Source organism: Oncorhynchus tshawytscha, linkage group LG09, assembly GCF_018296145.1.
Source record: "Oncorhynchus tshawytscha isolate Ot180627B linkage group LG09, Otsh_v2.0, whole genome shotgun sequence".
Lineage (NCBI taxonomy): Eukaryota > Metazoa > Chordata > Actinopteri > Salmoniformes > Salmonidae > Oncorhynchus > Oncorhynchus tshawytscha.
This window is the reverse complement of record NC_056437.1, coordinates 58300471-58323449: the sequence shown is the minus strand read 5'-3', so window position 1 is coordinate 58323449 and position 22979 is coordinate 58300471. Positions and strand designations below refer to the sequence as shown.

Here is a 22979-nt window from a genome sequence, read left to right as displayed (position 1 = left end):
TCTGACATTTTGTGCAGAAAGGATCTGGTTGTGCAAACCTACAGTTTCATCAGCTGTCTGGGTGGCTGGTCTCAGACTATCCCCCAGGTGTAGAAGCCAGATGTGGAGGTCCTGGGCTACACGTGGGCTGTGGTTGTGAGGCCTGTTGGACATACTACCAAATTCACTAAAATGACTTTGGAGGTTGGCTTATGGTAGATAAATTAACATTCAATTCTCAGGCAACAGCTCTGGTGGACATTTCTGCATTCAGCTTGTCAATTGTACGCTCCCTCAAAACTTGAGTGGCCTTTTATTGTCCCAGCACAAGGTGCACTTGTGCAATGATCATGCTGTTTGGTTGACTTGTTGTGCTTAGTAGTTAGTTGTGCTAGCAAGATAGCTAGCTAGCAGTTCTCAGCTGTTAGCAGTTTCTTACTGGCGATAAAAACAGATGATTGCCATAATTCTTTAGTCATTACTGAATTATTTAATATAAATAATATAACAAATCAAACATTAAAATACAGTTATATACGGTAAAGTAAAAATCCAAACCAATCTGTGAATGAATACCAGTATATTTTTTACGGTTTACCACCCAGCCCTAACACCAGCATGTACACACACACACACACACACACACACACAAATGCACATCTGGAGAGCAGAAAAGACACCTGAAAGAAAGCCACAGAGACAGAGAGGAGGTTATATATGAATGTTGCGGTTGCCACAGAGAAAGAATGATGGTGATAGCATGCATTGCCTAGGGTGAAAACTAAAGGCTTGAACAGTTCATATCAAACAGCTCCAGGTAAAAGCAGGGAGGGAGCATTAAGGGGGTTGTCAGTCAGTGTTTAGTGCTTCACTATCCAGTCACTATTAGACAGACTAGTCAGCTAATTAGAGTAGAGTAGATGAATGAACCATAAACTATATTAGTCGGCCTCAAAGAAGTGCCCCCCAGTTTGATAAATCGGTAGACATGCCAGCAAAAGGAAAAGCTACTCTTTACCTTGACCCCTCACTTTCAAAGACAGAAAAAGTGAAAAACAGACAGCAAAAAGGCTGACGTGGTTTCCATCTATTCATATAATATGAAAAGCTAATTTGCATGAAAAGCTCTCAAACATGGTACAAATCTCCGTGGTCAAAAATGTTGTTCTATTTTCTTTGTTTTGCAATGCTTCAAAGGAACTGAACGTGCTTAAATGGATTCTGCCCAGAGCCGCAGGGGCCCCGGCGAAGCCGATGGATCGGAGGGACAGAGAGACAGGAATCTGGGGGAGAGCTGAGAGGGAGGCCAGGTGCTGCTCTGGCCTGGGTGCCCCAGAAACAGGAATGGGAAATGGGCCTGGGATGGAAAATGGGAAGGGCTGCCAGTGTGGGTCCACTCACTGTGGGAACATATCTCTGGGTCCAGGGAGAGAGACATTGAAGACACACAGCATTAAGCTATGCGGTACGTCCTGATATAATCAAATGTGGGTAGTCCCAGACTCAACACTTTTGAGCTGAGTACTGAATATTATTTTATTGTCACTTACAGATCCAGACTAATGGAACTGATTCAGACAGCCACAACAGACAGACAGCCTTTTTGCATTTAAACCCTCAAAGCCTCAGATTGGCCCCTTTTCCAGATGTTCTCAAGAGCTTTCTGCTCTTGATTCTTCTCCCCTAGATATAAACATTTGACTTCTTTGCTACTGAACGAAAACAGGCCAAGAAGCAAAGCAGGCCACGCGTTTCCACTCCAACCCCCGCTCAGAAACCACCAGGCAGGCAGGAAGAGCCTGGGGTCAGTGTCACCCTCTGTGTGTATGTGTGTCTGTGTGTGCATTCGGTCTTCAATGAGGTCTGGAGGGCCGCACTGACATGGTTTTATATTTCCATGCCATCAAAATATGCAAAAAAATAATCCTCTATCCATCATTTTTGGAATCTTTAATGCTGCCTGACTGTCTAGTGATTATTAGCGAGCTGAAAAGTCAAGAAACTATATGAATGTAGATCCTTTATTCTACACAGTTTAGATTTGGTTTTAGTCATTTTAAAATGTATCAAGTTTGTTCACCCCCCCCACGCCGTATGTTTGACACCACTGGTTTAGACTTTAGGGATATGATCACAGTTTGTCCAATCCAGACTCACTGTGAGCTAGTTACATTCATTACAAACGGAACTTCCGTAGAATGTTTAGAATGTTTGGCCTACTGGCTGTTTTGTGATATTTGCTGGGAATTATTTTCAGCCGGAGTTTAGCATTGTTCAGGGCGTAGTTTGAGACTGAGCAGGTGGGTCCTTGCAAAGCAGTACATTCTGGGTAAAAAAGCAGGGCTTTTGCCTATGTCAGTGTCAGCCATTTGATGTGGTGAAAAGCTGTGGAGAAATCCTGAACCAGACATTTGCATGAAGACCCAACGGTTTACAAATGCAAATGGGGAGAAATCTGCATTTGAGGCTAACATGGATATGAATCTGTGTCAGCAACACCGGTATAGGTAGTCTTTAACTATGGTTGTGCAGTTCCATTGCGATTGATGGGACACCTAACTCATGCCCCACAGTCCTACACTAGGCATACGTACCTCCTACATTCTGGATACATAACGGAAAAAGACAGATGCAGCCAGACCAGCAGCACAACCAAATAGCATGTATGCTCTGTGGTTTAAAGTAAAGTATCTCTTTCTCAAAAGGAAGATATGTTTACTACAGCAGAGCGCCATCCCTAAGAGATAAAGCCTGATCGTAATGAAACATGTGGCATCCTCTCAGCTCAGCACTGGACTTCAAAAGCTCTGCTCAAAATGAATTGTGAAATCCAAGCCACTGAAGAAAAAAAAAGCTTAGAGGTCATTTGAGCGAAAAGTCACCACAAATCAGGAATCTAACACATCCCCAGGGTGCACAGTGTCTGTTGCCAGGGATAGGAACCATCTAGATTTTTTTTTTAAAGGACTATAATGAAACCTTATCCCCCAAGGTTTGTAGCTGCTTCACTTTGTTTGCTTAAAGGTCTATTCTGAACGGTGTGTGATGGCGGTGGTTGAAACATGAGGCCTGGCTCTGTGGCCGACCGACCAATGTCCTGTCTGTGTATCTATCTATCTATCTATAGATCTGCCTGCCTGCCAGGCTGATATAGCAAGGCTGCACTGTAAACAAATGACATCTGACTGGAACATGGGCTATGGCTTCTGGGGGACAGACTACACAAATGTGGGCTAACAAGCAGGCTAATGTATATTATCTATCTATAACATTTAATTTAGATTGTAGGAAAGCATCTTCATGTAAACAAACTGATCATTCTACACAACTACACAGGCAGATGTTGGCTAATACATACTTGCATTCCTGTTTGTTTAGCCAACATATACCTGTCAAAATGAAATGTTAAAGATAGATAGATATGATCATACCTGTTGATCTATATAAAAAACATTTAGTGTAACCACAGATGTAAACCTAAAACCCAATTAATTCAGCCATGAAGAAGAGAAGTGCTTAGCACAGAAACCCCCCATGTCTTTCAATTCATAACATACCAACATGCAGCAATTTTTTCTTGTCTTTTTTGAGAATAGATTGTGGACGTGAGGAAACAGCAGAGGGAGCTCCCCCCTATCCACATCAATGGGACCACAGTGGAGAGGGTGAAAAGCTTCAGGTTTCTCAGTGTACACATCACTGACAATCTGAAATGGTCCACTCACACAGACAGTGTGGTGAAGTAGGTGCAACAGCGCCTCTTCAACCTCAGGAGGCTGAAGAAATTTGTCTTGGCCCCTAAGACCCTCACAAACTTTTACAGATGAACAAATGAGAGCATCCTGTCAGGCTGTATCACCGCCTGGTACGGAAACTGCACAGCTCGCAACCGTAGTGATCTCTGCCCAACGCATCACCAGGGACACAATGCCTGCCCTCCAGGACACCTACAGCACCCAATGTCACAGGAAGGCCAAGAAGATCATCAAGGACATCAACCACCCGGCTACAACCCGGTTACTCAACCCTGCACCTTAGAGGATGCTGACCTATACACAACTGAAGTCAGAAGTTGACATGCACTTAGGTTGGAGTCATTAAAACTCATTTTTCAACCACTCCACAAATTTTGTGTTAACAAACTATAGTTTTGGCAAGTTCGTTAGGACATCTACTTAATTTTTCTAAAAATTGTTTACAGACAGATAATTTCACTTATAATTCACTGTATCACAATTCCAGTGGGTCAGAAGTTTACATACACTAAATTGACTGTGCCTTTAAACAGCTTGGAAAAGTCCAGAAAATTATGTCATTGCTTTAGAAGCTTCTGATAGGTTAATTGACATCATTTGAGTCAATTGGAGGTGTACCTGTGGATTTATTTCAAGACCTACCTTCAAATGCAGTGCCTATTTGCTTGACATGGGAAAATCAAAGGAAATCAGCCAAGACCACAGAAAAAAATTGGAGACCTCCACAAGTCTGGTTCATCCTTGGGAGCAATTTCCAAACGCCTGAAGGTACCATGTTCATCTGTACAAACAACAGTACGCAAGTATAAACACCATGGGACCACAGCCGTCATACCGCTCACGAAGGAGACGTGTTCTGTCTCCTAGAGATGAACATACTTTGGTGCTAAAAGTGCAAATCAATCCCAGAACAACAGCAAAGGACCTTGTGAAGATGCTGGAGGAAACAGGTACAAAAGTATATATATCCACAGTAAAAAGAGTCATATATCAACATAACCTGAAAGGCAGCTCAGCAAGGAAGAAGCCACTGCTCCAAAAACGCCATTCAAAAGCCAGACTACGGTTTGCAACCGCACATGGGGACAAAGATCGTACTTTTTCGAGAAATGTCCTCTGGTCTGATGAAACAAAAATAAAACTGTTTGGCCAAAATTACCATCGTTATGTTTGGAGGAAAAAGGGGGAAGCTTGCAAGCTGAAGAACACCCTCCCAACCGTGAAACACGGGGGTGGCAGCATCATGTTGTGGGGGTGCTTTGCTGCAGGAGGGACTGGTGCACTTCACAAAATAGATGGCATCATGAGGAAAGAATATTATGTGGATATATTGAAGCAACATCTCAAGACATCAGTCAGAAAGTTAAAGCTTGGTCGCAAATGGGTCTTCCAAATGGACATTGACCCCAAGCATACATCCAAAGTTGTGTAAAAATGGCTTAAGGACAACAAAGTCAAGGTATTGGAGTGGCCATCATAAAGCCTTGACCTCAATCATATAGAACATTTGTGGGCAGAACTGAAAAAGCATGTGCGAGCAATGAGGCCTACAAACCTGACTCAGTTATACCAGCTCTGTCAGGAGGAATGGGCCAAAATTCACCCAACTTATTGTGGGAAGCTTGTGGAAGCTTACCCGAAACGTTTGACCCAAGTTAAACAATTTAAAGGCAATGCTACCAAATACTAATTGAGTGTACCCACTGGGTCAGAAGTTTACATACACTCAATTAGTATTTGGTAGCATTGCCTTTAAATTGTGATGAAAGAAATAAAAGCCAAAATAAATCATTCTCTCTACGATTATTCTGACATTTCACATTCTTAAAATAAAGTGGTGATCCTAACTGATCTAAGACAGGGAATTTTTACTCAGATTGAATGTCAGGAATTGTGAAAAACTGAGTTTAAATGTATTTGGCTAAGGTGTATGTAGTAAACTTCCGACTTCAACTGTACATAGACATGGAATAACTGGCCACTTGAATAATGGAACACCAGTCACTTTAATAATGTTTACATACTGCTTTACTCATTTCATATGTATATACTGTATACTATTCTACTGTATTTTAGTCAATGTCACTCCCACATTGCTAGTCTTAATATTTCTTAATTCCATTCTCTTACTTTTAAATGTGTGTGTATTGTTAGATACTACTGCACTGTTGGAGCAAGGAACACAAGCATGTGACCAATACAATTTGATTTGACAACTGCTAGCTTGCTAGTAGATACCATAGACTTTCAGTCATTGTGCTAACGCTAGTTAGCATTGGCTCCCGAAAACTACGGATAACTTCCTTCATACTGGATGCAATCTTACACATGTAACAACAATAGCAACATGGGTAATTAGCGTTATCTGTGTCTATGGCCGTATTTGTATCTGTCCTGGAGAGACGTGGAGCAGCAGGTGTCCTGGCTCAGCACCTGGCCTTACTACATTGACCAAGGGTCCTGGGTAAAACCAGTGACAGCTGTGGCCTCAGTGACTCACATCCAGCGCCAGGAAGCATGGGGCTCTCTGCCCCCCCACCCCATCACATCCCTTTACGCTGAGAGATCACAGCCATGGCAGCATAACATCCTCACAATCACATTCAATGCCAGCCAACATTCTACATTCTACTAACTTAAGTGTGGATCCTTAAAGCACCGTGGATCTAAGAGTGGACAGTGCGCCAGAAAAAAAGGGAGGGGAAAAGGTTTAGCACTCTGGCTCTCCTCCATTCAAATGGATACGGTCATCTTAAACAAGGACAACTGCCTGGTTCCAACCAAGATATGCACAGTAAACAAACAGAAAGAAATAGCAAACAACCCTTGTATGCCACACAGTAGAGAGCATTTCAATGTTGTATGGCACAAACTTATAGTAGGTTACAGAGCCCCAAGAAATTTTTGGGGAGGGCAGATAGTGATGGGGGAAAAAGATATGCAGTTACATATCGCGGTTTTGTACAAAATGTTTTTTTTTGCCATCCTATAGCTTGTTCTCCATCTTCATATTAAATAGTAAGCCAACGTATTCAGCACTTTATTTCTATGACTGATCAAAACAAATTTTCTCATGCTCTCTCGTCTCTCTACAGCAGAGCAAAATGTTTGGAACATCAAATCAGAATAAAATCGCAGTATCGAATCGCAATACATATAGAGTTGTGAAAATCACATTACATATCATATCGGCACCTAAGTATTGTGATAATATCGTATTGTGAGGTCACAGGCAATTTCCATCCCGAACAGATACAGGATGGTCCGGCAAAGAAAGCCGTTCACTTGGACAAGATACTTTTTCAACTGCTCAACTGTATCACTGCCACCACTCAAACCTCCCATAGCACTTCAACAGTATGCCTGGGTAAAATGGTCTTACCTTCTTGAGCAGGGGCAGACACTGGGGCACCTTGCGCTCCGGGCTCTCCAGCTTGACGATGCTGATGAAGTCAGACTCCTGGCGCTCATCTTCACTGGTGTTGCACAGGGACAGAGGGTGAGACTGAAAAGGAGAGAGATCGAACAAGGATTTAGAACCAAACCAGAGGGACAGACGGGGAACCAAATCGTCTGTGATCTTACCAAGTTGCACGTTACAATAGGTAACGCAATAGCGGCTCCAAACTCTGTGGTTCTATCACATCAGTCAGCTTTGCTTTGCTGTGACCACCAAAACATATAGTAGCATAGGCCTATTGATGTATGTTTAAAACATTAGAGTACATTAAGATATCAACAGAGCAAGGGAAGATTAGAATAAGGTGTGCTCATTTAACACAAAATCCAGCTCCATGAGTGTGTACTGAATCTACCGCTAGCTGTCCATACTGATGGTGTACGGTTGATATACCGTATGCATTGAACTTCCTGGACAAGTGGACGAAGATTTGACTAATAGTCTCCTTATGAAGATTACAGAAAGAAAATCTATGGAGAAAATAAGCTCTCCTCTCTCTCTTCTCCCAGCCACTTTCCCTCAACATGACAGGGGCTCAATTAACATATGCATGCACGCACAGAAAAATTGCCTGTGAAAATACAGCACGATTGACACATGATGACAAGAGCAGGCATGGCATGACTGGTGGTGTTGTCTGGGACCACGGACTAGTCTGGTACAGTTGAAGTCGGAAGTTTACATACACTTAGGTTGGAGTCATAAAAGCTTGTTTTTCAACCACTCAGCACATTTCTTGTTAACAAACTATAGTTTTGACAAGTCGGTTAGGACATCTACTTTGTGCATGACACAAGTCATTTTTCCAACAGTTGTTTACAGACAGAATATTTCACTTATAATTCACTGTATCACCATTCCAGTGGGTCAGAAGTTTACATACACTAAGTTGACTGTGCCTTTAAACAGCTTGGAAAATTCCAGAAAATGATGTCATGGCTTTAGAAGCTTCTGATAGGCTAATTGACATCATTTGAGTCAATTGGAGGTGAACCTGTGGATGTATTTCAAGGCCTACCTTCAAACTCAGTGCCTATTTGCTTGACATCAATGGGAAAATCAAAAGAAATCAGCCAAATCCTCAGAAAAATTATTGGAGATCTCCACAAGTCTGGTTCATCCTTGGGAGCAATTTCCAAATGCCTGAAGGTACCATGTTCATCTCTACAAACAATAGTACGCAAGTATAAACACCATGGGACCACACAGATGTCAAACCTCTCAGGAAGGAGACCCATTCTGTCTCCTAGAGATGAACATACTTTGGTGCGAAAAGTGCAAGTCAATCCCAGAACAACAGCAAAGGACCTTGTGAAGCTGCTGGAGGAAACAGGTACAAAAGTATCTATATTCACAGTAAAAAAGAGTTCTATGTCGATATAACCTGAAAGGCCGCTCAGCAAGGAAGAAGCCACTGCTCCAGGTACACCATCCCAACCGAGAAGCACAGGGGTGGCAGCATCATGTTGTGGGGATGCTTTGCTGCAGGAGGTGTACTTCACAAAATAGATGGCATCATGAAGAAAGAAAATTATGTAGATATATTGAAGCAACATTTCAAGACATCAGTTAAAGCTAAAGCTTGAACACAAATGGGTCTTCCAAATGACCCCAAGCATACTTGACCCCAAGCAAAATGGTTTGATGACAACAAAGTCAAGGTATTAGAGTGGCCATTACAAAGCCCTGACCTCAATCCTATCGAACATTTGTGTGCAGAACTGAAAAGCGTGTGCGAGCAAAGGAGGCCTACAAACCTGACTCATTTACGCCAGGTCTGTCAGGAGGAATGGGCCAAAATTCACCCAACTTATTGTGAGAAGCTTGTGGAAGGCTACCCAAAACGTTTGACCCAAGTTAAACAATTTAATTTTACAATTCATTATTCTGACATTTCACATTATTAAAATAAAGTGGTGATCCTAACTGATGTAAGACAGGGAATATTTACTCGGATTAAATGTCATGAATTGTGAAAAACTGCATTTAAATGTATTTGGCTAAGGTGTATGTAAACTTCCAACTTCAACTGTATACATACAGTTGCTAAAGGAAATGCTTTAGTAAATTAGGGATACAAAGAATATTGAAAGCAGGTTCTTCCACTAGAGGTCGACCAATTAATCAGAATGGCCGATTAATTAGGGCCGATTTCACGTTTTCATAACAATCGGTATTCGGAATGTTTGGATACCACCGATCATGGCCGATTACATTGCACTCCACGAGGAGATTTGCAGTGCAGCAAGGAGCCATGGTAAGGTGCTAGCTAGCATTAAATGTATCTTATAAAAAACAATCAATCTTAACATAGTCACTAGTTAACTACACATGGTTGATGATATTACTAGTTTATCTAGCTTGTCCTGCGTTGCATATAATCGATGCGGTGTCTGTTAATTTATCTGTTAACTACCTGTTATGCGAGCGCAGCAAGGAGCCAAGGTAAGGTGCTAGCATTAAATCTATCTTGTAAAAAACAATCAATCTTAACATAATCACTAGTTAACTACACAAGGTTGATGATATTACTAGTTTATCTAGCTTGTCCTGCGTTGCATATAATCGATGAGGTGCCTGTTAATTTATCATTGAATCACAGCCTACTTCGCCAAACGGGTGATTTAACAAGCGCATTCGCGAAAAAAGAACTGTCATTGCACCAATGTACCTAACCATAAACATCGATGCCTTTCTTAAAATCAATACACAAGTACATATTTTTTAAACCTGCATATTTTGTTATTATTGCCTGCTAACATGAATTCTTTTAACTAGGGAAATTGTGTCACTTCTCTTATGTTCATTGCACCCAGAGTCAGGGTATATGCAACAGTTTGGGCCACGTGGCTCGTTGCGAACTAATTTGCCAGAATTTTACATAATTATGACATAGCATTGAAGGTTGTGCAATTTAACAGCAATATTTAGACTTAGGGATGCCACCCGTTACAATAAAATACAGAACGGTTCCATATTTCACTGAAAGAATACACGTTTTGTTTTCGAAATGATAGTTTCCGGACTCGACCATATTAATGAACAAAGGCTCGTATTTCTGTGTGTTATTATATTATAATTAAGTCTATGATTTGATAGAGCAGTCTGACTGAGCGGTGGTAGGCAGCAGCCGGCTCGTAAGCATTCATTCAAACAGCACTTTCCTGCATTTTTCAGCAGCTCTTCGCAATGTTTCAAGCATTGCGCTGAGATTAGGCTGGCAATACTAAAATACCTATTAGAACATCCAATAGTCAAAGGTATATGAAATACAAATGGTATAGAGAAATAGTCCTATAATTCGTATAATAACTACAACCTAAAACTTCTTACCTGGGAACATTGAAGACTCATGTTAAAAGGAACCACCGGCTTTCATATGTTCTCATGTTCTGAGCAAGGAACTTAAACGTTAGCTTTTTTTACATGGCACATATTGCACTTTTACTTTCTTCTCCAACACTTTGTTATTGCATTATTTAAACCAAATTGACCATGTTTCATTATTTATTTGAGACTAAATTGATTTTATTTATGTATTATATTAAGTTAAAATAAGTGTTATTTCAGTATTGTTGTAATTGTCATTATTACAAATATATTGTCCCTGTGGATATATTGTGTCGCATTCCTATCTGCAAAGGGACCAACCGCATGGGCTACCGACAAAGTAAGTTCGTAAAATATTCTACATTCTGGCTTTTAGAGGTCATGAGAGGAAACTTTCCTCATGCAAACGCTAATTTCTGCCCGATGTAGAATTCAATCCAATTCAACATTGGGTTTCCAGGCAAATGGGTGACCAGTGCATTTGTCATTCCGAGAGGAAAATGCCTCCGGGTGACATCAAAAACAAGGGCAGAGATGTATGGCTGTCTGTCAGTGTAAATCACTCAGCCAGACCCCGCCAGCACCCACTCTCTACCCCAACCCACCCCACCCGCTGGTCCCTTCATGTGGCTGTGGGCTCACTGGGCTGAGGTCATGGGACCATGGGACTCCCCCTGATCTGATCTCACCCAGGCCCCAACGAAAATCCCCAAATTAAAAAGACCCAGGGGTGACATCAACAGCTGGCACGAACCCTGAGAAGGGATAAGGGGCCTGACGTCATGAGTCACGCACGGCTATAGCGTGTCAGAGGAAAGGAGAGAGGGAGGGACGGAGGGAGAGAGAGAGAGAGGAGAAAGTGAGAGGGAGCGAGAACAAGAATGAGAATAAGAGAAGAGAGAGGGAGAAAAACATCCAAAGTCATCCACCTCACGCATGGGTGGGGCCCTAGTTTATGACCACTATACACGTGCAACAACTGATTGATATACAACTATGGACATCTGAGCATTGGCAACGTAACTAAAACTACAACACCATTGATCATTACAGAGTGACTTGTGCACTACCGAGCCAAGAAGTCTGTCTGCACCAGATCAGGGTTAGACTAATCTAAACAACGGATCTGTCACAAACGGCACCCTATTTAGTAGTACACTACTTTTGATCGGGGCGCATGGGGGTCTGGTCAAAAATAGTGCACTATATAGGGGACGCAGCTAACATCTGGCCTTCAGATGCAGATACAGCTGGGTCGTCCCCAAAACACAACAATAACAGAAGCTAAATCAGAGAGAACATTGTAAACTGGATGTGAACTATGTATTTACAGAGATGGACAGGGGGAGATGTTATTGTAAACAGAGAACAGTGTGAAGTCACAGCTACAGCTGGAGACATATACTGTACACACACACGCACACACCCCATATGCCGGGCCAAATCTGCCCCCTAAAATACCTTGCTCGACTTGCTCTAGCTGTGTGTCTCCCATACGACAGATGGACAGAGGTTGCTACTGTAATGAAGGACCAGTCTGAGTCGTGAGGAGGAAGCTTGAACGCCTGTCCTGTCCCTGCCTTGCCCTGAGACATGGCGTTGTTCCTATGGCGCCATAGGATTCTACAACACATAGGAATCTCTAGTCTAGAGCCATGTCTGAGGGCAAGGCCCAGCCTTGCCACGCTAGACTACATTATGGAGCCTGGCAGCTGCTTTCCCTATCCACGTTTACTAGGCCCAAATTAGAGACCCACAGCGGAACTTGGTCCTTTAACAAAGAAAAAGGAAGTAAAAAATAAAAAGATAATGACAACTACTACTCCGCCATCACCACACCCTGACATAGGTTTAGAGGAAACGTCTGGAAATAATATCCTTAATTCAGGGTTTTAGCTTTAAATCAGGTTTCACTATCTCTTTTTATTGTATAGCCTATACCAGTAGTCATCAAACTTAGTCTTAGTCAAGATCACTTTCTGAGTCAAAATGTAAGTTGAGGTCTACCGCTCAGTAATAGATAATATGTTTTGTTTTACTGTACTGATGGCCTGCATCTGAAGTTCAGTCTGAGGGGAGGGAGGGAGCAGCAGAGCTGCCTCTCGCTGAAAAAAGGGGACAGTCTTCCAGCTGATGGTGAAACTTAAGTCGCATCAATGCATGTTGTTACTCCTATGACCAGAGAAAGTTAAATATTCCTTGATATTAAAAAATACACAAGCCGCAAATAATACCAATGCAAGCTTATTGAAAGACTTTGCTATACTCATTAATTGCAGCTGCAGTGCTGGTTGGTTGTGGAGTGAGTGGAAGTAGCAAACGAGCATTTTCTGACTTAAAAACTGTTGACAGTGTTGACAGTGCTGAATAACAACTTAAACATGAACTTACTAATAAAACAGCTATTCGTTGAGTCTTTAGTCATGGTTTTAAAGGTTTTGAAATCTCACATGATCAACTTTGCTGTGCGCTCGAGGCTTCTTTTTACAGTTTACGATCACGATCGACCGGTTGGTGACCACTGTCAATAATGGGAGGAGAAAATATTTCACTGTCCTTGTACTGTATTCAATACTTGCTAACTTTGCAAATTCAGTAACTAATCTTCGCCCACATTGAACATTCTACACTGAACAAAAATAGAATCACAACATGTTTATTATTTTTATTTCACCTTTATTTAACCATGTAGGCCAGCTGAGAACAAGTTCTCATTTACAACTGCGACCTGGCCAAGATAAAGCAAAGCAGTGCGACAAAAACAACAACGCAGACTTACACATAAACAAATGTACAGTCAATAACACAATATAAAAATCAATGTACAGTGTGTGCAAATGTAGAAGAGTAGGGAGGTAAAGGCAATAAATAGGCCATAGAGGCAAAATAATTAGAATTTAGTATTAACACTGGAGTGATAGATGTGCAGATGATGATGTGCAAAGTAGAGATACTGGGGAGCAAAAGAGCAAGAGGATAAGTATCAATATGGGGATGAGGTAGTTGGGTGTGCTATTTACAGATTGGCTGTGTACAGGTACAGTGATCGGTAAGCTGCTCTGACAGCTGATGCTTAAAGTTAGAGAGGGAGATATAAGACTCCAGCTTCAGTGATTTTTGCAATTCGTTCCAGTCATTGGCAGCAGAGAACTGGAAGGAAAGGCGGCCAAAGGAGGGTATGTTTGGCAGCATGAGTGCGTCACTTGAGTGGGTTGAGTCACTGACGTGATCTTCCTGTCTGGGTTGGCGCACCCCTTTGGGTTGTGCCGTGGCGGAGATCTTTGTGGGCTATACTCGGCCTTGTCTCAGGATGGTAAGATGGTGGTTGAAGATATCCCTCTAGTGGTGTGGGGACTGTGCTTTGGCAAAGTGGGTGGGGATATATCCTGCCTGTTTGGCCCTGTCTGGAGATATCATCGGATGGGGCCACAGTGTCTCCTGACCCCTCTAGTCTCAGCATCCAGTATTTATGCTGCAGTAGTTTATGTGTCGGGGGCTAGGGTCAGTCTGTTGTATCTGGAGTATTTATCCTGTCTTATCCGGTGTCCTGTGTGAATTTAAGTATGCACTCTCTAATTGTCTCTTTCTCTCTTTTTCTCTCTCTCAGACGACCTGAGCCCTACGACCATGCCTCAGGACTACCTGGCATGATGACTCCTTGCTGTCCCCAGTCCACCTGGCCGTGCTGCTGCTCCAGTTTCAACTGTTCTGCCTGCGGCTATGGAACCCTGACCTGTTCACCTGACGTGCTACCTGTCCCAGACCTGCTGTTTTCAACTCTCTCGAGACAGCAGGAGCGGTAGAGATACTCTCAATGATCGGTTATGAAAAGCCAACTGACATTTACTCCTGAGGCGCTGACTTGTTGCACCCTCGACAACTACTGTGATTATTATTATTTGACCATGCCGGTCATTTATGAACATTTGAACATCTTGGCCATGTTCTGTTATAATCTCCACCCGGCACAGCCAGAAGAGGACTGGCCACCCATCATAGCCTGGTTCCTCTCTAGGTTTCTTCCTAGGTTTTGGCCTTTCTAGGGAGTTTTTCCTAGCCACCGTGCTTCTACACCTGCATTGCTTGCTGTTTGGGGTTTTAGGTTGGGTTACACATATAGCCCTTCTTACATTTCAGCTGATGTAAGAAGGGCTATATGAATACATTTGATTTGATTTTGATTTGAGTGAAGGATGCTTTGTTGCGAAATAGGAAGCTGATTCTAGATTTAATTTTGGATTGGAGATGCTTAATGTGAGTCTGGAAGGAGTGTTTACAGTATAACCAGACACCTAGGTATTTGTAGTTGTCCACATATTCTAGGTCACAACCTAGAATAGTGATGCTATTCGGGTGGGAGGGTGCGGGCAGCAATCGATTGAAGAGCATGCACTTAGTTTTACTTGAATTTAAAAGCAGTTGGAGGCCACGGAAGGAGTGTTGTATGGCGTTGAAGTTCGTTTGGAGGTTTGTTAGCACAGTGTCCAAAGAAGGGCCAGATGTATACAGAATGGTGTCGTCTGCGTAGAGGTGGATCAGAGAATCACCAGCAGCAAGAGCGACATCATTGATATATACAGAGAAAAGAGTCGGCCAGAGAATTGAACCCTGTGGCACACCCATAGAGACTGCCAGAAGTCCGGACAATAGGCCCTCTGATTTGCCAACCTGAACTCTATCTGAGAGATAGTTAGTGAACCAGGTGAGGCAGTCATTTGAGAAGCCAAGGCTATTGAATCTGCAGATAAAAATGCGGTGATTGACAGAGTCGAAAGCCTTGGCCAGGTCGATGAAGACGGCTGCACAGTACTGTCTTTTATCAATGCCGGTTATGATATCGTTTAGGACCTTGAGCATGGCTGAGGGTCACCCATGACCAGCTCGGAAACCAGATTGCATAGTGGAGAAGGTACGGTGGGATTCGAAATGGTCGGTGATCTGTTTGTTAACTTGGCTTTCAAAGTTTTTAGAAAGGCAGGGCAGAATGGATAAAGGTCTATAACAGTTTGGGTCTAGATTGTCTCCCCCTTTGAAGAGGGGGATGACCGCGGCAGCTTTCCAATCTTTGGGGATCTCAGATGATACGAAAGAGAGGTTGAATAGGCTAGTAATAGGGGTTATTGTAGAAAGAGGGTCCAGATTGTCTGGCCCAGCTGATTTGTAGTGATCCAGATTTTGCAGATCTTTCAGAACATCAGCTGTCTGGATTTGTGTGAAGGAGAAGCGGGGGATGGGGGCTTGGGCAAGTTGCTGCAGGGGGTGCTGAGATGTTGGCCGGGGTAGGGGTAGCCAGGTGGAAAGTAAGCTCAGCCGTAGAAAAATGCTTATTGAAATTATCGACTATCATAGATTTATCGGTGGTGACAGTGTTTCCTAGCCTCAGTGCAGTGGGCAGCTGGGAGGAGGTGCTCTTATTCTCCATGGACTTTACAATGTCCCAAAACTTTTTGGAATTAGTGCTACAGGATGCAAATTTCTGTTTGATAAAGGTAGCCTTAGCTTTCCTAACTGACTGAGTATATTGGTTCCTGACTTCCCTGAAAAGTTGCATATGTAAAGTGTTGGTCCCATATTTCATGAGCTGAAATAAAAGATGCCAGAAATGTTCCATATGTCACCCATTGAGCATGTTTGGAATACTCTGGATCGACATGTACGACAGCGTGTTCCAGTTCCCGTCAATATCCAGCAACTTCACACAGCCATTGAAGAGGAGTGGGACAACACTCCATAGGCCACAATAAACAGCCTAATCAACTCTATGTGAAGACCTGTCACACTGCATGAGGTAAATGGTGTTCACAGCAGATGCTGGCTAGTTTTCTGTTCCCCTCCCTTACAGATAATGATTATCTGTATTCCCAGTCATGCAAAATCCATAGATTAGGACCTAATATATTTATTTACATTTACTGATTTCCTTATTTGAACTGTACCTCAGTAAAATTGTTGTATGTTGCGTTTACATTTTTGTTCAGCATAAAATGCTGTTGTTTGTGACAGTGTCTATGTTTTGCATTGCTTACAAGACTATGCATTATCTTCTTTTTTAGATACGCCCACACTTCACTTACAATCAACCGACTGTGAACATTGTCCAGATGCCACTATTTGTACCTTGGTCCGGTTAGCAGCAGTCTGGCGCTGGGCTATAAACAGCATCAAACATAGACACACAGACAGAGACACTAAAATGTCTTCATTTGGTTTTTGTACGGGCCTGAGAAAAAGGGGGCCTGGGAACCAAAATCACTGAGTCTCCATTTCAAAGGGACTAGAAACCACAGGGCGCACACACATTTCCTTGCTCTGTTAACAATGGTCACTCCTCCTCCTCTTCCCTGTCTACTCCTTTTCTCCTCCATCTATATCTGTTTAAAAAGCTGGGGGAGAGAGATCTCATCCTCCTTCTTCTCTCCACTCCTTTGTAGCCACGATTAAAGACATTCCTATCCAGCTCAATCAAAGTCTGACTGTCTCAAAATACTCCAAGGCAAGAATCTAACAGCCTCAAAAACAAACAGACCATCAGAAAAAATGTGAAAATAAATAGTAGCTGTGGTGAGAAGTCAATCATTTCTTTCCCCCTCTTTGCCCTGTGGCTCTTCTTTTTTCATGTGCCAATAAGCGGCAGCTCTGCGACTGAGAAGCGTTCTACTTGGTCATCTGCTGCCAGGCAGGAAGGAGCTGAGCCTAGACACTTATGTTAGGGTGAGTTAGAGGAGAGAAGAGAGGGGGAACCAAAATAAGACATATTGGGGAAATGTTAAGAGAGTGGGGACCGTTAAAGAGTGGGAACCAGGCAGGAAGGAGTTGAGCCAGCTACTTATTTCAGGCTGAGACAAGAGAGAAGGGGAACCAAAAAGAGACAGGGAAAAGCTAAGAGATGGGTCCCAAAAAGTAGGGGCGTTAGAGTAGAGAGTATGGCGAAACCAAAAAGAGAAAAAAGGGAACTAAGAGTTAGAAGAGAGAAAGAGCTTGCACCTCTCATCGACAGCCTCTACACTTCAATTTCCATCCATTGACTCAACAAAGCTCAGGGCTTTTAAAGGCCGATCCGCCTACACGATTGATGAAATACCACACAATTAAAAGTCAGAAGTAAAATCGATCAATTCAGTTGGAGATCAAATAAATATCTCAACGTGTCTATTCTATCATGTAAATATAGGGTGTGGGTGAGGAGGGGTGAGATTGGGGAGGAGAAGGGAGTAAGGCTTTTCAAAGGAGTTCAACCCGAGGCCAGTTAAGCCTGCCAAGCTAGTGTACGTCAACAAATAATTCTATTAACCCAGCCCCCAGCTAACACACAGACATACTCTCATCCTCCTCCTCTCCCTCCAGCACCACCAAAATATCAAAATATGTGGCTGCTGACCTGGTCTCCGTTCTGACCCTCAGATTTCCAGTAGAGCCGGTCAACTGTGTGTGTGTGTGTGTGTGTGTGTGTGTGTGTCTGTGCACGGTGTGTACAAAACATTAGGAACACCTGCTCTTTCCATGACATAGACTGACCAGGTGAAAGCTATGATCCCTTATTGATGTCACCTGTTAAATCCAATTCAATCAGTGTAGAAGTACCTTTGAAGAGGGTATGGTAGTAGGTGCCAGGCACACCGGTTTGTGTGTATCAAGAACTGTAATGCTGCTGGGTTTTTCCATGCTCAACAGTTTTGCGTGTGTATAAAGAATGGTCCACCACCCAAAGGACATCCAGCCAACTCGACGCAACTGTGGGAAAAATTGGAGGGAAAATGGGCCAGCATCCCTGTGGAACGCTTTTGACACCTTGTAGAGTCAATGCCCTGACGAATTGAGGTTGTTCTAAGGGGAAAAGGTGGGTGCAACTCAATATTAGAAAGATGTTCTTAATGTTTTGTACACAAAGTGTGTGTGTTTGGTGTGTGTGTGTGTGTGTGTCTGTGCGCATGCATGTGTCTGTGTGTGCGTCAGCCGGTCAGCTGAATGCCTGTGCTACTGCTTCACAGCTGGCCTCCAGCATCAGAGAGACACTGATCCAAACTGCTCTGGCTAGCTGAGCCAGGTTGCTCAAGATCCCATTTGAAATCCGACGTCCGTCCAGGTACCCAGGACATCGGGAGATTCGTTCAAAACCATCCATTAGGGGCAACTGTGAGTGCTATTACCATCAAGTAGGCTTGGGTTTTGATAGGGCATTGTGGACGGAGATGGCGGATTGGCATAAACCGCAAGCTCCAGCTCCAAGGGTCACGTGTTCAATCCCAGTGAGGCACCCATTTTTTTCCTATTTAGTTTTAACCTTATCATAAACGTTAACGCTTAACTTAACCATTCATAATGAATGACTAAACTATACTCGGCCTTGTCTCAGGATGGTAAGTTGGTGGTTGAAGATATCCCTCTAGTGGTGTGGGGGCTGTGCTTTGGCAAAGTGGGTGGGGTTATATCCTACCTGTTTGGCCCTGTCCGGGTTATCATCGGATGGGGCCACAGTGTCTCCTGACCACTCCTGTCTCAGCCTCCAGTATTTATGCTGCAGTAGTTTGTGTCAGGGGGCTAGGGTCAGTCTGTTATATCTGGATTATTTCTCCTGTCTTATCCGGTGTGAATATAAGTATGCTCTCTCTAATTCTCTCTTTCTTTCTTTCTTTCTCTCTCTCGGAGGACCTAAGCCCTAGGACCATCCCCAGTCCACCTGGCCGTGCTGCTGCTCCAGTTTCAACTGTTCTGCCTGCGGCTATGGAATCCTGACCTGTTCACTGGACGTGCTACCAGTCCCAGACCTGCTGTTTTCAACTCTCTAGAGACAGCAGGTGCGGTAGAGATACTCTCAATGATCGGCTATGAAAAGCCAACTGACATTTACTCTCGACAACTACTATGATTATTCTTATTTGACCATGCTGCTCATTTATGAACATTTGAACATCTTGGCCATGGTCTGTTATAATCTCCACCCGGCACAAGCCAGAAGAGGACTGGCCACCCCTCATAGCCTGGTTCCTCTCTAGGTTTCTTCCTAGGATTTGGCCTTTCTAGGGAGTTTTTCCTAGCCACCGTGCTTCTACACCTGTATTGCTTGCTGTTGGGGTTTTAGGCTGGGTTTCTGTGACATAAGCTGATGTAAGAAGGGCTTTATAAATACATTTGATTTGATCTTTGATGGCCACTGGCACGCTGGAGAAGTGTGCTCTTCATGGATGAATCCCGGTGTCAACTGTACCGGGCAGATGGCAGATGTGTGTATGGCGTTGTGTGGGCAAGCGTGTGGGCGATCAGTTTGTTGATGTCAACATTGTGCCCCATGGTGGCGGTGGGGTTATGGTACAGACAGGCATAAGCTATTTGATTTAAAAAAAAAAAAAATGTACCTTTATTTAACTAGGCAAGTCAGTTAAGAACAAATTCTTATTTTCAATGATGGCCTAGGAACAGTGGGTTAACTGCCTGTTCAGGGGCAGAACAACAGATTTGTACCTTGTCAGCTCGGGGGTTTGAACTTGCAACCTTCCGGTTACTAGTCCAACGCTCTAACCACTAGGCTACGCTGCGGCTCATTTTTGTGCCATTAATCCGCCGCCATCAATCCGCCGCCATCACCTCATGTTTCAGCATGATAATGCAAGGCCCCATGTCGCAAGGATCTGTACACAATTCCTGGAAGCTGAACATTTCTTAGTTCTTCCATGGCCTGCATATTCACCAGACATGTCACTCATTGAGCATGTTGGGATGCTATGGATTAACGTGTACGACAGCGTGTTCCAGTTTACAGCAATATTCAGCAACTTCACACAGCCATTGAAGAGAAGTGGGACAACATTCCACAGGCCACAATCAACAGCCTGATCAACTCTATTTGAAGGAGATGTGTCGCGCGGCATGAGGCAAATGGTGGTCATACCAGATACTGACTGGTTTTCTAATCCACGCCCCAAACTATCTTTTTTTTTTTAAGGTACTGTATCTGTGACCAAAAAGATGCATATTTGTTTTCCCAATCATTTGAAAACCATAGATTAGGGCCTAATGCATTTATTTCAATTGACGGATTTCCTTATATTCCTGATTTCCTTATAAAATCTCTGAAATTGTTGCATGTTGCATTTATATTTTTGTTCAGTGCGGATAGATTACAGACTGAGACCTGGGACTCCTGATTGAGGAACACTTTCCTTTTCTTTTTCTGAGATCTACAGAAGCATCTGGAAAGTTGGTATTGACTCTCAACTCACAGCCCCTTTTCTCTCCTTCCAAATACTTCAGGAAAAGGAAGCATTACCGCTTCAGCCCTGTCAAAACAAGAGGCCTGGCTGGCCTGCGTACGTATGTGTCAGATTTCCCCCTGGCTTTATTGACACTGTCAGTCCCAGATCCAGTACAGCTCGCCACAGAGAAGGACTCGGGGGGAAAACAGATCCCATAATGAGGACAAAATAATTATCCCCGGCCAGCCAGCCCAGACCCAAATCTGCGAGGGTGCTTTCTTAAAAGTATGAGCTCTCCCGATCCTGACCTGAATCATGACTCCTCTTACAATGAGCGCCAGCCGGGCCGTCAGACTTTCTCTCCTCACTTAGAAGGGGATTAGCATTAGAGGAAGAAGGAGGGTCAAGGAATGAAAGCAAACACAGGGAACTTGAAGGTTAATTATCATTAGTGATGGGAGAAAAAAATATTTACAGGCACATATCACAATATTATTTTGCACTATATTATATTGATTTGTAAAAAATGAAAATGTTTCATTGTTATTGTTTTTGCTCGGTAGCGTTATCTAGTGCTAGTCGGCTGTACCTGAGCCAAAACTCCGGTATTTTTCATTCTCCATCTTCTCTTTAGAGTCAACATGTTTTCAGTACTTTTAGTCCCATAACTAATCTAAACTCAATTTTCTCATGTTCTCTTTTGCCTGTCTGTAGCAGACAACGGTGTGTGTATTTCACAAATGACGGAATGACAGTACAGACTCGTTAAGGCCTAAGCACCCCAGCCAGCAATGAACACTCTTGAATAAATGGGGTTACAGACAGTGCAGTTACACAGAGTTGCCAGCAGGATGTGCAGTGTACATCCAGCCTCACAGCACTAAAAGGGACAAGAGGACCGTACACAGGGTCAGAAACGCATTACTGCACCACTGACCTGCCTGAGTCCCCAGCTAAAAGTGTGACACAACACACACACACGCGCGGACACACACACACACACACGCGCGCGCACACCACACACACAACCAAACACAACCAAACACTCCGATTGGGCAGATAGGGGTCAGACAGTCACCCCTATTGGTTAAGTCTACAGTCACTCACAACCCGCTGGGCAAAAACGGGTTGAATCAACATTGTTTCCACGTCATTTCAACCCCAAAAATCAATGTGATGACGTTGAACCAACGTGGAAAACTGATTGGACTTGCAAAAAGCCATTATCGTAAGGGCATTTCATCTTTCTTTACCCAACTTTTAACCTATATCCAATGACATGCTGAAATGTGTTGTTGATTTCACGTTGAATTCACATTAGTTGATCATTCAACCAAATGTAAATCAAAACTAGACGATGAACTTACGTCTGTGCCCAGTGGGAATGTACCTACCTCTGTCTGTCCCCTAGCTCCAACATTAACACTTAATTCATTCCTCAGATACAAATAGCAGGAACTGATAGAGTTGAAAGGTCACAAGGATTTACCGTATTGTACAATATGAGTACAAGAGCATTCTGAGAGGATTTCATACAGTGCATTCGGAAAGTATTCAGACACCTTCCTTGACTTTTCCCACATTTTGTTACATTACGGCCTTATTCTAAAATCTATTAAATTGTTTTTTTCCCCTCATTAATCTACACACAATACCCAATAATGACAAAGCAAAAAGAGTTGCATTTTTTTTGTGCTAATTTATAATAATAAAAGTACATAAGTATTCAGACCATTTACTCAATACTTTGTTGAAGCACCTTTGGCGGCGATTACAGCGAGTATTCTTGGGTATGACGCTCCAAGCTTGGCACACCTGTATTTCACCCAGTTTCTCGCATTCTTCTCTGCAGATCCTCTCAAGCTGTCAGGTTGGATGGGGAGCGTCACTGCACAGCTATTATAAAGGTCTCTCCAGAGATGTTAGATTGGGTTCAAGTCCAGGCTCTGGCTGGGCCACTCAAGGACATTCAGAGACTTGTCCTAAAGCCACTCCTGCTTTGTCTTGGTTGTGTGCTTAGGATCGTTGTCCTGTTGGAAGGTGAACCTTCATCCCAGTTTGAGGTCCTGTGCGCTCTGGAGCAAGATTTCATCAAGGATCTCTATGTAGTATGCTCCATTCATCTTTGCCTCGATCCTGACTAGTCTCCGTCCCTGCCGCTGAAAAACGTCCCCATAGCATGATGTTACCATCACCATGCTTCACCGTATGGTGCCATGTTTCCTCCAGACGTGACACTTGGCATTCAGGCCAAAATAGTTAATT

At 43.2% G+C, this 22979-nt stretch overlaps 1 protein-coding gene across 1 annotated transcript in view; it reads right to left on the bottom strand.

Annotated features, from left to right (window-relative positions):
* The window catches only part of LOC112258342 (E3 ubiquitin-protein ligase RNF43), a 158057-nt gene that overhangs the window by 54566 nt on the left and 80512 nt on the right, over nucleotides 1-22979 (bottom strand). Inside the window, exon 2 of the mRNA XM_024432662.2 lies at nucleotides 7117-7239. Coding sequence (XP_024288430.1) covers nucleotides 7117-7239 — 123 coding nt within the window. The remainder of the gene's footprint in view (nucleotides 1-7116; nucleotides 7240-22979) is intronic.